General features: G+C 55.5%; 5 protein-coding genes across 5 annotated transcripts; 2 read left to right on the top strand and 3 right to left on the bottom strand.

The window, feature by feature from the left end:
• Positions 1-95: 95 nt before the first annotated feature.
• EV422DRAFT_484608 (uncharacterized protein) lies at positions 96-1,161 on the top strand (the record flags this gene model as incomplete). Its single annotated transcript, XM_053067355.1, has 3 exons — positions 96-484; positions 560-917; positions 991-1,161. Coding segments are annotated over 3 exons (918 nt in total), but the record flags the coding sequence as incomplete, so codon positions are not given.
• Positions 1,162-2,142: 981 nt separating this feature from the next.
• EV422DRAFT_538678 (uncharacterized protein) lies at positions 2,143-3,395 on the top strand. The gene is made up of 2 exons (XM_053070987.1): positions 2,143-2,365; positions 2,497-3,395. Exon 2 carries the CDS (start codon positions 2,545-2,547, stop codon positions 3,217-3,219), a length of 675 nt encoding a protein of 224 aa, XP_052923050.1. The 5' UTR covers positions 2,143-2,365; positions 2,497-2,544; the 3' UTR covers positions 3,220-3,395.
• An 8-nt stretch (positions 3,396-3,403) lies between these two features.
• Positions 3,404-10,214, bottom strand: EV422DRAFT_538673 (uncharacterized protein). Its single transcript, XM_053070986.1, has 6 exons — positions 9,909-10,214; positions 9,575-9,712; positions 8,645-9,501; positions 4,622-8,575; positions 3,772-4,555; positions 3,404-3,692 (listed from the first exon to the last, which is right to left on the bottom strand). The coding sequence occupies exons 1-6, from the start codon at positions 10,070-10,072 to the stop codon at positions 3,608-3,610; spliced, it is 5,982 nt and encodes a 1,993-aa protein (XP_052923049.1). The 5' UTR covers positions 10,073-10,214; the 3' UTR covers positions 3,404-3,607.
• Positions 10,215-10,731: 517 nt separating this feature from the next.
• EV422DRAFT_508306 (uncharacterized protein) lies at positions 10,732-11,496 on the bottom strand (the record flags this gene model as incomplete). The annotated part of the gene is made up of 4 exons (XM_053068734.1): positions 10,732-10,919; positions 10,963-11,075; positions 11,118-11,279; positions 11,345-11,496. 4 exons carry the CDS (start codon positions 11,494-11,496, stop codon positions 10,732-10,734), a joined length of 615 nt encoding a protein of 204 aa, XP_052923048.1.
• A 60-nt stretch (positions 11,497-11,556) lies between these two features.
• EV422DRAFT_538670 (uncharacterized protein) lies at positions 11,557-13,706 on the bottom strand. The gene is made up of 3 exons (XM_053070985.1): positions 13,175-13,706; positions 12,827-13,092; positions 11,557-12,766 (listed from the first exon to the last, which is right to left on the bottom strand). The coding sequence occupies exons 1-3, from the start codon at positions 13,246-13,248 to the stop codon at positions 11,793-11,795; spliced, it is 1,314 nt and encodes a 437-aa protein (XP_052923047.1). The 5' UTR covers positions 13,249-13,706; the 3' UTR covers positions 11,557-11,792.
• Positions 13,707-14,403: the final 697 nt, after the last annotated feature.

The raw sequence follows: 14,403 nt of genomic DNA, 5'->3' as shown, positions 1-14,403 counted from the left end.
ACTCCAGCGTAGTGGACGGTACCAGCTCCGATGCTGAGTCCGATATCGGGTCAGAGATCTCGCGCGGTTTCGCGAACGCTTCCCTGCCTCAGCGTATGGAGTACATGAAACTGAAGGCAAAGAAATCGAAAGACAAAGCACAATCGTTCGAGGCTGCTCGTTTCATAGTTGACAATGTGCAGTTCATCGATAAGGAGGAGCAGAAGCTGACATGTGAACTCGCCATCAAGACGTTGAAGAAGCTTTCAATTGCAGGCCTGGTGGATTCCCAGTATCTCCTCGCCAACCTGTACATCAGCGGTATCCCTGGTTTCCAAGAAAAGCACAAGGCCGACTACTCAAAAGCGTTCCAGTTGTACTTGTCCGCAGCAAAGAAGGACCACCCTGAGGCTTTGTTTCACGTTGGATTGTGCTATGAGCAAGGAGCTGGAGTGGGACAGAGCAATAACCGCGCCTTGCACAACTATCGCAAGGCCGCTGTCAGGTAAGCATATCACATTCTGGAAGTGATTGACATAACTTTGCTGGTGACTAAACATGTCCCTGTTTTGATTTCCAGTAACCACCCCGGTGCAATGTTCCGTCTCGGCATGTGTCTCCTCCGCGGCGAACTCAACCAGTCGAAAAACCCTCGTGACGGTGTCAAGTGGCTCAAGCTGGCCGCCAAGTACGCCACCGAGAAATACCCCCAAGCCCTCTACGAGCTTGCCATCCTGCACGATCGCGGCGTTCACAATGTGGTGTGGCAAGATCACGACTACCTGGTGGAGCTGTTGACACAGGGTGCCGCTTTAGGACATGGCGGGTGCCAGTTCAAGTTGGGAGAGGCTTATGAGTATGGTTATTACTCGGTGAATGTGGACCCCGGACGCAGTGTTTACTACTACAGTTTGGCAGCTGCGAATGGCAATCTGGAGGTATGTTTGTTGGATTGCCGGTTTGTTAACGTGAACAGCTTCCTTACGAGTGTTTCCTTTTGCTATCAATCAGGCGATGTTTGAGCTGGGAGGCTGGTATCTCACTGGTGTATCCGATCCAGCAACAGCTTTCACCCTCGTACAGTCGGATGCCGAAGCCTACCGATGGGTTTCGCTCGCCGCGGAAGGTGGTCTGCCAAAGGCCATGTTTGCGATGGGATACTTTTGCGAAATGGGGATAGGCCGCGATACATATCCGGCCGAAGAACAACAACGGCAGCAACAAGGAGACGCACACAAGGCTGACCTCCCCGAAGGTTCCGCAGAGCATGAACAACAGAGGAGTACCGACCCAGCTCCATCGCGACATGTCGACATCCCGATTGCGCTACAATGGTACGAACGTGCCGCGGCGGCGGGTGACGAGAAAGCCAAAGGAAAAGTAAAAGAACTCGCTGAGAAGGTTGCCGCAATACAACTCGCAAACGGAGATCCAGCATATACACCACGGGCGTCCACGTCGACCGCCAAAAAGAACAAGCGGTTCAGCCGGTCACCGAAAACCAGCACCTCCCTCACACCAGCCGACAGTGCCGCGGTCGCCGCCGCCGTCACTGCACCACCACAACCCACGCCTGTCGCACCCGCAGCGGAACCCGATACCGTCGCCGCCCCCGTTCCGGCCCCAGAACCTGCGAAGGGAAAGAAACCCGGCAAAGCGCCCAAAGACAAAAAGAAGAAGGGCAAGGGATGCACTATCATGTAAAGAACGCCCATATCAGGACGTGCTCGCGTATCTTCCGCTCTACTCGCGACGTATATGCCCCCTCCATCATCGCCTATCACCGTCCCAGGCTTACTTTCCCTTCCCCGGATGCACCTCTTCCCGTTTCCACTCCACATACGTTTTTCATCGACCACTTTTGCATTTCCCGCCTTTTAGACATGCTCATGTATATTCATTTTTCCTCTGAACCCTTCTTGTGCTTTGTTTTTTGCCTACATTCCCACCCGGTCTAATCCTGGAGTATTTACCTAATAGTGCTTTTGTATACGCCGCTTTTTTTTCACCTCATAAACGATTGCTGTCGAAACAATTGCGCGGAGCCTTCTGTTCAGTATTGGAATATAACGAGTTTCGACAGCGCGACGCACGCGAGGGTCCCGACAACATGGGATCATCGGTCGCCGACGCCCACCGTCCTGACAGTACGCGCGTGGGTTTCGACATTTGGACCACTACCGTTGTTCTTCACCGTAGACGGAGCTTGGGATTGGTCCCACGGGCCATGTGGGGGCCTACACATACTGCAAAATGGTAGTGCTAGATGTGGGAAGAACCTGCAACAAAGGTACTTCACCGGGTGTCGAGATCACAAAGCACTTGACAGCGTTTTTGGACTTCCAAGAGGGCGACCGTCGACGCCACCAGCGGGGTTATAAAAGCGGTGAGCGGTGGAATGTTCACCGATATTTTCCATTAATGATATCTACGTTATCCGTCCATCTGTCCGTCGTTAGCTATTCGGTCAAAGGCACACGCAGGTCTTGTCATTACCTGATACATCGCATATTGTAGAATCAAACCAAGTTTAACGAAGGCCCATCAGATCAACCCCTCATCAACATGTTTGCCTCTCTCAATTTGTCGGCCCTCGCCCTCTTCGCCCTCGCTACCATCCGTCCCGCCTCCGCCGTTAGAGGCACCTACTGGTCCACCCAATCCGACGGCGGCGGATGTCAAGTCCCCGAAGGCACCTACACGATCCCCGACGCCGTGGCCCTCGGCCAATCCCGCGATCTCGGCGGGCTGATCTACCGCCCCGGGCTGTGCGGCAAAGTGCTGACGATCCAATGCGGCGGTCAATCGGTTGACGCGGTCATCGCATCCACCTGTAATCTGGGCAGTGACTCGTGTGGAGTGGATTTGATCGCTAGGACGTGGAAGACGGCGACGGGTGGGAAGCCGCCTGGTGTCGCTGATTGCTCGGTCAAGCTGTCAGGCAGGAACCCGCTGGCGGGCGCCGGGCCCGTGTGCTATACCCGCCCGAACAGCGGCGGTGGGTCGCCGTACTATTACAGCTTGGGGGTGCTCAACACAGGCACCGAAATTCCCAAATCAGCTACCCTCGCCGGCGTAGCAGGAACGTGGGCCAACGGCGCTTGGTTCCAGTTCAACAGCGGCGGCCGGCCGCTTTTTGTTCCGGGAGCTAGGTTTGAAGTGACTTATGAGTCGGGAAGGAAGGCCTCGTTTGATCTGGGCCAGTGCAAACCATCTAGCGGCGTACACATCTTCCAGTAGACGGACTTGATGGGTGAATCCTCATATATAGTCTCAATGAATCTCGTGGAAGATAGCTTAGATCATGAAATGGAAGAGGTCTCACTCGCCATGTACTTGATATCTTGTGCTCGGTTGTCAACGCCCGTGAATACATATTTTTCTTTTGAAGCGGACATCCCAATGTCGACACACATGTACCTCCATTCGCAGTCCACTGTAGCAGAACCAGACTTTGGCAGGCAAATCAAACGGGGACCCCAGCGCGAAATTAGGCACGTCTAACTCAAATGCTAAGTCACAGATATTTGGTCTAGCTCATAAGATACAAGGTATGCACATCTATCGGCAGGGAGTTTCCACTGGCGAGCGGACTATTTGAGAGGGGAGAAAGCGGCTACATCCAAAATCAAGCATAGTAACTAGGGGAAATCAACAAATCAGCCAAGCGCTCCCTCTGATCTTCATCAAATGCTTCCAGATCTTCATGCCAGCTGATAAAGTAGGAAGAGGGAAGCAGTTAGAATACGCGGACGACAGGACGCAGTACGTAAAACGAGCAGGAATCCGTACTTATCCTGATGCGTTCGCTTGAACTCGGCAAACAGTTTCTGAACGGCAGATCCAACGGGAACAGGGTCTCCCACGCACATAGACAACGTGACCAGCACGTCGGGCATCCAATCCCGCGGAACCTCATAAGGGAAGGCCTGTACCAGGGCGTTCAGACCAAGAACAGCAGCATGGCGCCTTTGCAAAGTCTGCTGATACGTTTCCGAGGCTTCAGGAGACGTTGGAGACGATGCATCTGATCGTCGACGGCGGGAGGGCAACGGCGCGCTCTTCAGGAGCTTCTCGAATTTCTTCTTCAAACGCATCACGGCGTCTCGATGCGAACATCGAATGAGACCGGCGAGGGTCACTGACGCCAGCTGGCGGACTTCCACATGTGGGTCGGCTAGCAGGAGATCTACGACGCCTTCCACGACCCGAAGGGCGACATCGGATTGAATGTAGAACAAGTGCCGGAAATAAAAGATTTGGAGCAGTGGAAGGACTCGCCACCTGAGCTGCCATCGTACGAGAGGACTTGGCGATGGACTCAACACCATTGTCGAGTCCGCGGGTGCTGGCGCATTCAGACTGCTGGTGCGGAGCAGCATATCCAGCGCTGCCGGTACCATCGTGTCGGGGTGAGGAAGATTGACGTACAGCTGCGACATGAGTTGAGCACTACGTTGCAGGTCTTGGTCGCCCCAGACTTGCATCTGCAGGACTTCCGGCATCAGGTGCGGAATGTAGGCATAGTGACTGGCGACTGTTGGTGACATCAGGGAGTTCGAGAGCCAGGATAGAACTACAGTAATGGAGTTGGGAAGTTAGAAAGGATCGATGCCACCTGGAAGAAGAAATTTCTGCTTACCCGTCATCCCAGCGTTCTTATACTCCAAACCCTGTTCACTAGTTCCCTCCTTCTCGCCACTCGTGGCTAGTCTCTCTCGAAGCGTGACCAGCTGCCTAACCAGGTCTCCAACAACTGGTCGGCTAACCGCATCCAGCTCGGTGGGCATGAACGCTTGCCCACTCGCTCCCGTGACTTGCGGTCTAGAAAGATCAAATACGGCCGCCACGTCCTTTGCCCGAATGGCCCACGCGGCGCTAACGGCAGCGGAAATATTCGCGCCGAGGTTCTGACGGACTTGCTCGTACGGATGTCCCAAGGCAGCCAGATACGTTTTCAGCAGCTCGCCCAATGGTAATGGCAGCGTTACATGCGACTCAGTGACCATCGACGTCGACGCCGACGGCGATACAATCCGCCAGTTGTAAGTCGTAAGTATCATGCGAGCAGTAGTCAATTTCTTCGACTCCGTGAAAAACGACTGCGATGTCGGATCCAAGGTTTGCGAGAGCAGGCTGGTGATCAACGGAAGATGTCGGCTAGGATCTCGTTGCGCCAATCCGTATCGCAGCACAGGGGCCCACAGCGCGAACGTCTCCGTGTCCGCAATCTGTAAGCCCTTCTGCACAATCTCCGTAGCCCACGTCCACACCCACGTCTGCACGTCCTCGAACCGCCAGTACTTGGACCCGGCCAGGCAGCCGGCGACGACCTCCATAATCGCCCGCTGCGCGGCTTTGTCTGTAACTGGCGCCTCGGAGAGTTGCGTGACGAACGGTTTCACGGATTCAAGTACACGTGGTCCGATGATGGTGCATGCATACGCGTAGACGGCAGCGGCAGATTTCTGGAAGCGTTCGGCGGGTGCGCTCCCTACCGCGGTGGCAGCCTCAGCTCCTCCGCCGCCTCCCGCATTCTCCAGCGAGCGGAACTTAAAGTATAACGTCCAGAAGTCGTTCGATGTGAGCTGCGTCGTGAGGTGCTGGATACTCTCGCTCGACTCCGGGTCGTTGAATTGGAAACTATCAGACGCAACCGCTCCTGAGTAACCGCGCCGAACTTTGACCTTCGCAGGCCAGCAGAGCCACCCTGGTTTCATGTCGTCCACAAATACCGTCGTGCGCCACTCCTCCGCACTTTGGATCCGCTTCGCCGGGCCATTGAGCACCGCCTGGGGATCCACCATCTCGTGTGTCGTACACAGCACAGCCGGGCATGTCTCCGGGCTGTACACCTTCGACCGATGCTTGATGATGTACATGACCTTATGCAACAGCCGCATCGAGACCTGCCTCAACGACAACTCGTCCGAGTTGATCTTCTCCAACGCAAACTTCGTAACATCGCCGGGGACGGGTGCGTCTTCCCGCAACACGAGTTCGACACAGCTGACGAGGACCGAACGGTACGTGATCGGGATCCCCGGGCGTTCCAGGATATGGATCAGATCTACAATCATGCCATTGTACGCATCCCTGTTCTTCTCCGCGTGTGATTTGGCGCGTGTTGTGCTGCTCGTTATGAGGCCTTGATCCACGGTACTGACGTCCACGAGCTTCCGAGAGGCGGCCACCGCGTCGTCCGAGATGGGGAGCCCGATGGCGATTTCTTGATACCTGCCCAGAATTTCTTTCGACAGAACCACCCAGCGTTTTTGGATCGACTTTTTGTCGGATGTATAGGCTTTTGCGAGCGCGACGAGGACCTTCCTGAGCGGTTGATAATCTTTGACGGCCATCCCGACCATCGCAGATGCTTTGAGGAGGTACAACGCGCCTTTCAGCCGATCCGCCTCGATATCCGCCACATGTTTCGCATCCAACCCCTCTGCTAAATTGGCGGCAGGCGCGGGCAGCCATCCCCTCTGCTTCCCCTCGGACGCAACAATCGTAACCGCGCCATTCAACACCGCCCTCCTCACCGACGCCGGAAAACACCGCAACACCGTCGAAACCGCCCTCTGCGCCTCCTTCCTCACCACCGCATACCGCGATACACACCACTCCGCCAACTCCCTCACCAGCCGCTTCTGCGACGCCACAACCGGCCCGCAGCCCGCGTTATACTCCAGTCTCACGAGATGCAGCAACGTGGCTTTCGACACGCGCACGTACCGGGGGACGATCTTGTCCGGTACATCCTTGCCTTCCGTCAGCATCATGCGCAGATAGGCGTACACGTGGACAAGGCTCTCGTAGACGGTGCGTGGGACCCCGCGGTTGCTGAGGAGGGTGATGGTGCAGCGGATGAGGAGGATGGTGGATTCGATGTCGTCTTCGGAGTGGGTTCGGAAAGTCTGGGATGCTTGTTCGAGGTAGAGGGTTATTTCGTCGCGGAGGGCTTGGACGCGGGCGTGTTGGGGGGTGCCGGGTTCGAAACAGTAGCCGGCGGCGACCGGGAGGCGGCAGGATAGGGGATCTCGCATGCGCTCTTCCTCCTCATCCGCGGCTTCGACGTCGTGTGAGCCTTCTTCGCCCGGTGGTGGGTCGATTTCCATGACGTCAGTGCTCTTCGCAGTGGATGAATGCCCGTGCACTTCTGATTGCGGAGCCTCCGGTCCAATAAGGTTCGTCATCCCCCTCAGACAGTTATGCAGAACCGACGTCCACTTCTGAATCTCATTGCTATGCACCCGTTTATCGCCAACCCGCGTCCCATCCTGCACTTCTCCCAACAACCGCTTCAGCTCCCCTAACGCCTGCGGAACAAGCTCATCCACCACTTCCAGTGCAAGCTTCTTTTCCTCATCGTTCGGGGAGTGCCAGTCGATATCCAAGTTCTTCTGGTCGGAGGGTTCGCCCCAGTGCATGTGGCTCGCGGCAACGAACGCCTCGTTTTTCCACGCCGTGCTCCCAAAGCTCCTCATCTCAAGTGGATATGTCGAAGACGAACTGCTGACCACCAGCCGGATCAATTTCCCCGCCCACTTCCACCCTCTCTGGCTTTTACACGCCTTGATACTCGCCACAGCGACCTCCATGATCTCCTTCTTCCAATTCAGAACCTCCGCGCCGCTCTGCGCAACTACGTTGAACAGGATACACTGATGCCAATGCAGGCGGGCGTCCGACATGGCCGCAAACCCGAACGGGAACGACGACGACCGCGTGACGCTATCCGAACTCGCGCCGTGTTCCAGCTCAGTCATGATTTGCTTGTGGCAGAGCGGGACGAAGGTCGCCAACCGTGTTTTGGGCGTACCGGTCATCCCACAAAGGGAGCCGACGGCTTTCGTGGCGTTTGCAATGACGTTCTCGGTGACGAAATTGGCGACCTTCCGCACGGCGATGCCTTCGATCTCGGGCGACATTTGCATAAAGACGAGGTGGCATGTAACTTTGATCAAGCGGATGATGGAGGATTCTAGCGAGTTTTTGCTTTTGATGTGGCCGTGCTCCTGCGGCAAGTTTTCAAAGACCAGGAACACTCTGTCGAGGAACCGAACGACCCAGTCCTCAAACACCGCCGTGGCCAGTCGACACTCCTCGTCTTCGATGGTTTGCTCCGCCGCGACTTCTGCCGGCACCGGGCTTTTTGTCAAATCCACGAGAGGGATGCACACAAGCGCCTGTCGAATGAAATTCAGCGCCGCAAACGTCTTCTGATGGTCGTTGGGATCGATGCCGGGTAACACCAGATCCAGCAAAGCGGGGATATGCGCACCGCCCTCTGGATAATGTTTCCTGTTCAATAGCGGTAGCGCGACTTGCGTCAATGCGCCGATGCAGCTGATCGTCCGATGATTTTCCGTGACTGTTTCCAGGGCTGGGTAGACGCGGTCCAATAGCCCTGGCAAGACCTCCGCAGGTTGGATCCAGGCAAAGTATTTGAGTGCGGCATGTGAGCAGTGGACAGATAGCTGGTCTTTGCCAAACATTGAGAGGAAAACGATGGGACGCAGGAGAGTTACAAATTCGTGAGACATTTCAGATGTCAAGCGGTATTCGGGTGGAACGGGGCAGTCGGGCTGTGCCTCTGTTGAAACGCACAGATTGTAAGCATGAACGTCTTCAGGTCATAACCTGACAGCGCAAACGCACGCACCATAGCGTAATCTTCGCAGATACTGAAACCCGAGCATCTGAAGCATCCTTGTAAGGGGATACGTCCACTGTCCCGAATTCGACGGATGGTAGTAACTCTCAATCGCCTGAATCATCTCCTTCAAATGCGTCATAGTGTTGAACTGAACACCAGGCGCATTCTTTGGAAAGAAAGTCCAGACGACAAAGCCCGCGAAGGGATCAACCGTCGCCTTCTGCCCCAACACAGCCGCGGCACCACCACCTGCTCCACCGCCGTTCGCGCGGTTCATCATCATGGACCCCATCCGGCCGCCCTGCCCGCCACTAGCCGTGTTTGCGTTTGTGCCGCTTCCCACGGGGAGTTGCAGCGTTCCCAATCCCGCGGCAAAGACTTGTCGAACCTGGGCTTCAGAGAAATTAACATTGTAAGGACACGGCGCTTGGTCTTCCACCAGTCGGCTCAGAAGCTCCAGGAACATGCTAATCTCCGGTCCTGAGCCGCGAGAGAGGGACCATAGCGAGAACAGGGTCGGGACCCAGAAGAATGGCGCGACGCCGGCTGTGGATTTGAGGGACTCTGGAAGAGGAGGGGGCTTTTCGGTGGGAAGTAGCATTGCGAGTAGAGCTTTGGCGACCGCAAGCCATCCCGTTTCGTGCGCGTTGATGCGTGGTAGAAGCTCTTCGAGAATTTCTTGGGTTGCTTCTGGAGGGAAGAAGCGGTTGCCGCGCGAAACGACGGATGCGACGGCGCCAGCGACTGCGGCGCTGCCCATGGACACTCGTGAGATGTCCTTTGGCGTGGATAGATCTTTGATGCGCTTGTATAGCGGTCGCCATTTCAGGGTGATACGATCTGATGGAATGTCCTCCTTTCGCCTGATCGGGAAAAGGTGCTCGGTCAGTCGATAGGCATTCTCGGTCAGTGGACATCATCAGAGGCACCACTTACTTGATCAACTTTGCCAATAGTATGGCAAAGAACCCTACGACGTTCAGGTCCATCTCCGGTATACATATCAGTTCGTTCAAGATCAGCGCAAAGTTGGCGCGGTCGTCGAGTGACAATGGGTACTTCAGCTCCAGATAACTATTTTTCATGGGGAGTGGGGAGGAGACAACGTGTGGGTTGAGATCCACAGTAGCCAGCAGCCATCTTGATCAAGCCGACACAACGAAATCCTGCTGGCTCCGCTAGCGACAACCGCCGGTCGATACCCTCACCATCACCGCCACGCCCGCAAAATCCCCCCTCCTCCCTGCCCTTTCCCCTCACAATCACCCACCTCTTCAACCTCTTGAACCATCTGAAGCAGCCCGGAGCATAGTCCGCCGCTGCTACGGCGGTTGCAACGCCTTGTTTTATCTCCCTTAGCATAGCCTCCCCATCGCCGTCAATATTGTAAGGCAGAGTAGCTCTCCATTCTTCTGAGTGGCGTATAGCCGTCATGGCCGGACGTTGCTTTTGTTTGTGCGACCTGTCCGGGTTGGGTGTTGGTTCTCGGACTTGTAAGTGAGACAATGCTTTCGAACGATGACTTATGGGGGTCCCTGAGGAGACGGTTTAGCTTCGTTTTATGCGCCTGCCGGAGGGGGCCTCTTGCCAGAATTGTTCCCACGCTTTCCAAGTTCCAACGCGACGCGTCACATCCCGTCAAAAGAAGACCTCGCCTGAGGTTTAAAATACTGTCAGTCTGGGCTTGCGGCGAGCGCTTCAAACCTCCATGCGGACAGGAAAAACACCGGAAAAGAACATTGCGGGGTAGCGCCTGGTGAAATCGACTGCCGGATTTGCATTGCCGCCCTCCGCTGGGGACAGCTCCTGTTGGAAACAGATGGAAGGGCGAGGGCAGGCTCAATTCCGTACCCATTCTTCGTTTATGGCATTGCAAATCAAACGTGCCACCCACCAACTTCATCTCATAAAATGTCAAGGGTGGCAACACCCCTCTGACACTTACTATATTGGATTTCGATACAGAGAAGATTAGCATGGCCCCTGTGCAAGGATGACACGCATATCTAGAGTGGATCCCCTCTTCGGAGGGACAATTTTTTTTTTCTTCGGACAAATTTCTTCGGACGTTATGAATAAGTTTAGATTGCTCGCTATAGTCTCCTCGCCACATCCAAGCTATCGACCTCGATTCCTGTCACTCTCACTCTCGCTCTCTCATTCGCAACTCCGTCTTTCTTTCTCGCTCTCTCACTCGCATTCTCGCACTCCATCACCCGCATTCTCTCTCTGCGAGCCAAATCAACATCCGAGCCATGCGTTGTTGTAGTATTAGTGCATCCTGAGAATCCTCAAAGCCTATCCTAAAAACGACGCGAAACCACCATCCGCTTCACGCTCGAATACTTCCATCCACAACTTCAACGACGCTTTACATAATATTCTCGCAAGCGCTTTAACGTCCTTACGTCCTCGCAAGCGCTTTAACGTGGACAGACTGCCAATTACATAGTTGACCATTACTTAGACTGGAATGAACTTGGTGCGGTCCTTCAGCACCTGCCACCTCGGTTCGCTCCTCAGAACGGTGAGGGAGCGTTCCACGTTCTCTAGGTCCACGTTCACCGTGGCAGGCAACTCACCGCTAGGGACGATCTTCACGTTGGTGGTCCGTGGTGGAGGTGCACGCTTCGAAGGTGACCTGTTGTTTGCTGCGAAGGTTCAGGGACCTCTGGAGGTTGCAACGGGCCCGCTCCAAGTACATACAACAGTCCCGTTCGGCGCCACCAAATTCCGGTGCTATGGCACGACCAGCGTTGGGTGTCCCACTGTCCGTGCTCCCGGTTTTCAGTGACAGTGAAGGTGTTCGTGGGGAACACGCTTGTTGTGGTGAATACGAGGGACGGCGGACTTTCCATTGAAATTTCAACGTTGATACACCGGAATGCACGTTAAGATGCTATTGATGTTTACACCTTCTCTTCGGCTACCAATCTGACTACGCCGTTGTAGCAACGTATCCTACATATATGTACAGTAGGATGTAGGGTACGACGGGCGCGTCGAAATTGACGGCATCCCCATAAGCCGCGATTCTCACTAAGCGGCCTCACAAACTGATCCCGCCCCGATATACAGCACCTCAACACACTACTGTGCACAATCCACCAGCTCCTACTCCTTCCTCTGTTTCTTGGTTCGCACAACATGGGCCTCACAAAATCTTCCCAGGCCTGGGAGAACCACCTTGCCGCAGGTGGGGCACTTCTTTTGGGTTTGCTGTCGTTTGCTCGTAGCAAGCGGTACTGCAGTATCTGACCTTCTTGTTTGTGACACGGTTATCACAGCCAGGACGTGCACATATCGAGTCCCCCGCGGCGGCCTTCCGATCTTGGAGGGACCTCTTGTAGCAAGGTTGGCATTTCATGCCTCCGGCACCTCCAAGTGGAGCTGGATTTGAGCATCCGGGTGTCTCGCACGTCCTATGTGCAGGCCCAGGCAGCGGGGCGCCCGGAGGAAGCCTGGCCCCCATCTGAACTCCCGGCGGAAGTCTGCCAAAAGGAAGCAATCCGGAAGTGGAAGTGCTGCTCCCAACCGGTCCAGTTGCTGTTGGCGGGAGACTAAACAGCGGATGCTGCGCTTGAGTCGCAGGCGGGGTGGGAACAGAAGTCGTTACCGTTGCAGCAAGGGGGGATCCTCTCCGGGATCGTATCGGAGCACGAATGCGCTCTCTAGGATCAACTGCCCTGACCGGTGCCGTCATGCGCGGGATGCGCTGAAAGGGTACTCGGCCAGTTGCGGGGCCAACGGCTTGCGCTGGTCGAGTCGCTGCAGTCACTGGAGTTGCTGTCGAAGGCGAAGTCAATGGACTCCCAGACTCCAGCGGCTCTGGCGACTCCATTGACTTCGACTTCGACAGCACGGAGCCAGTTGCTGCCAAAGTCGCTGGAGTCAAAGTGGAGGCCGCTGGAGGCGGCAAGCTCACGTCACTCGCTGGGTCTTCTCCCACTTCCGCAAACACGAGAGGCGTCAATTGCGACCCGGACCCAGATTGAGTCAGTTGACCTTCCTGCTGTTGTGAACCGGAGGCGGATTGAGTCAGTTGACTTTGTTGTGATTGGCTTGAAGGATCCGTCAGGTCAGAGCGAGTCCGTTTCAAGGCTAGGGAAGCAGAAAACATGCGAAAAGGTTGGCAAGACGAAGTTACACATATACAGGAACGATACTTACTCCGCGTTCGACTTCCAGGCTTGTGGCAGTACACGCATGTGCACGTGCACAAGGCATGGCACCTGCAAAGCGCAGGGGATAACGACGCCTGCTTTGTCCGAGGAGTGATCCGGATAATGTCGTCATAGCTACATGGGCAGGATGAAGATCTCTGTTCCATGCAGTGGGCGCAGTCACAGACACACTCCTCTGAATGCGGTTGATTCCGAGATGCGGCGGGACAGGAGCAGTCCCACGCTTGTTTTCCTTGGTGAGATTGAGATGAGGAGAGGAAGATCAGTATGGTACGTGTCTCTGGTTTGCATGAGGAAACGGATTCCGTACTGTACCTTGCAAACTGATGATTTGCGTATTGGTATCGGGTAGCGCTCCTTCGACATATGATTCCCAGGCCGCGCGCCGTTGGTCATGGAAACCCCTTGCGACGGAATCACCCACATCGAGAAGGTTCCGCGGCAACTCGGTGCTGGGCTCACCTTGCCACTGTGAGGCTATGAACCCCGTACAGAAGTCCTCGGCCTTCCCGGCGCTTTGGAGTACGGCAGGGTTTGTGAGCCCGTTGTCGTGATCGAACCAGAGCATGGGCCACACGATCGGCAATGCGAGCGCGTTACTGCCCATGGCAAGCTGATCCAGGAAAGGGCGTATATCTGCACACACAGACGAGAGGAAGGCCATGCCTTCGTCGGTATCTAGGAGGGATTCCACTGTCTCGTATGACCACAAGAAGGAGATAATGTTGTGCCGACCTGCGAGATGTTGTTCGGCAACTTGGACTTGAGAGGACCGTCGAAGGAGGCGGTCAACGGAAGCAACGAGGCAAAGTGCAGGGGGGTTGGCGGGAAGTGTGGCGATGCGGAGGCGGACCTGCTCGACAGCGGTACCGTTGTAGGCTGAGACTCCACTTAGGCGAAGCACATGTTCGATGGGCTCGATGCAGAAGGACTGCAGGAAAGTCAGTTGTCGGTCCAGGCTCCCCGGAGGAGTCGGGCCTTGATTAACGAACAAAGGTGGGCTGATGCGGAGAATGGCTATGACGATCCACTTTGACCCCTTCAGCAAACTCGTTGTCCCTTCTTGGATATGCTTCACACTCTCGTCTTGGTCGCTTGTGATGACGCGGACTTGGGCTGCTACCGAACGACTGTAGAAGCCATGCTGGATCGCGAGCTCCCGGCCGTGCGCGACTTGATGTATCAGATCGAGACTCGCTGGAAGTCCTTGTCTCCAAGTTGACGTCGCGGGCACGACGCCTTGGGTAACCCAGGTGATGTTGGCATCGACGAGGTCGCTGAAGATGTCTTCGAATTCATCGCCGCGGCGGGTGAGGCGATCCGGGTTTACCGTCATGAGGACAGTACCACCAGCGGTCGGAGCCTGAGAGAGTCTCTGGGTCACCAGTGGAAAAAGACGACGGTCGCGCCATGGATGCTGACTGGTGGAACAGTACTCAACGGCTATGATGGCCCGCGTGGGTGGAGTAGGCAATCCAACAGCATTGATCGCGTTGACCATAGAGACCAATTGCCGTTCCAAACCTCCTCGCCCGGCCTCCGTTTGGAGTATTGTCGACGCGCGGATGTACAGGATAACGG

The sequence above is a fragment of the Fimicolochytrium jonesii genome, assembly GCF_025526975.1.
Source record: "Fimicolochytrium jonesii strain JEL569 chromosome Unknown EV422scaffold_23, whole genome shotgun sequence".
Taxonomy (NCBI): Eukaryota; Fungi; Chytridiomycota; class Chytridiomycetes; order Spizellomycetales; family Powellomycetaceae; genus Fimicolochytrium; species Fimicolochytrium jonesii.
The sequence above is the reverse complement of the archived record's forward strand: the minus strand, read 5'-3'. Positions and strand labels throughout refer to the sequence as shown.

Coding starts and splice junctions, on each gene's coding strand:
- EV422DRAFT_538678 (XM_053070987.1), top strand. CDS start 2,545: ATGTTTGCCTCTCTCAATTTGTCGGCCCTCGCCCTCTTCGCCCTCGCT.
- EV422DRAFT_538673 (XM_053070986.1), bottom strand. CDS start 10,072: ATGACGGCTATACGCCACTCAGAAGAATGGAGAGCTACTCTGCCTTAC. Junction 9,713..9,908: donor TGGTTCAAGAGGTTGAAGAG/GTGGGTGATTGT, acceptor CATGAAAAATAG/TTATCTGGAGCTGAAGTACC. Junction 3,693..3,771: donor AAGCGAACGCATCAGGATAA/GTACGGATTCCT, acceptor CTACTTTATCAG/CTGGCATGAAGATCTGGAAG.
- EV422DRAFT_538670 (XM_053070985.1), bottom strand. CDS start 13,248: ATGTGGGTGATTCCGTCGCAAGGGGTTTCCATGACCAACGGCGCGCGG. Junction 13,093..13,174: donor AATCATATGTCGAAGGAGCG/CTACCCGATACC, acceptor AGAGACACGTAC/CATACTGATCTTCCTCTCCT. Junction 12,767..12,826: donor ATGCGTGTACTGCCACAAGC/CTGGAAGTCGAA, acceptor CGTCTTGCCAAC/CTTTTCGCATGTTTTCTGCT.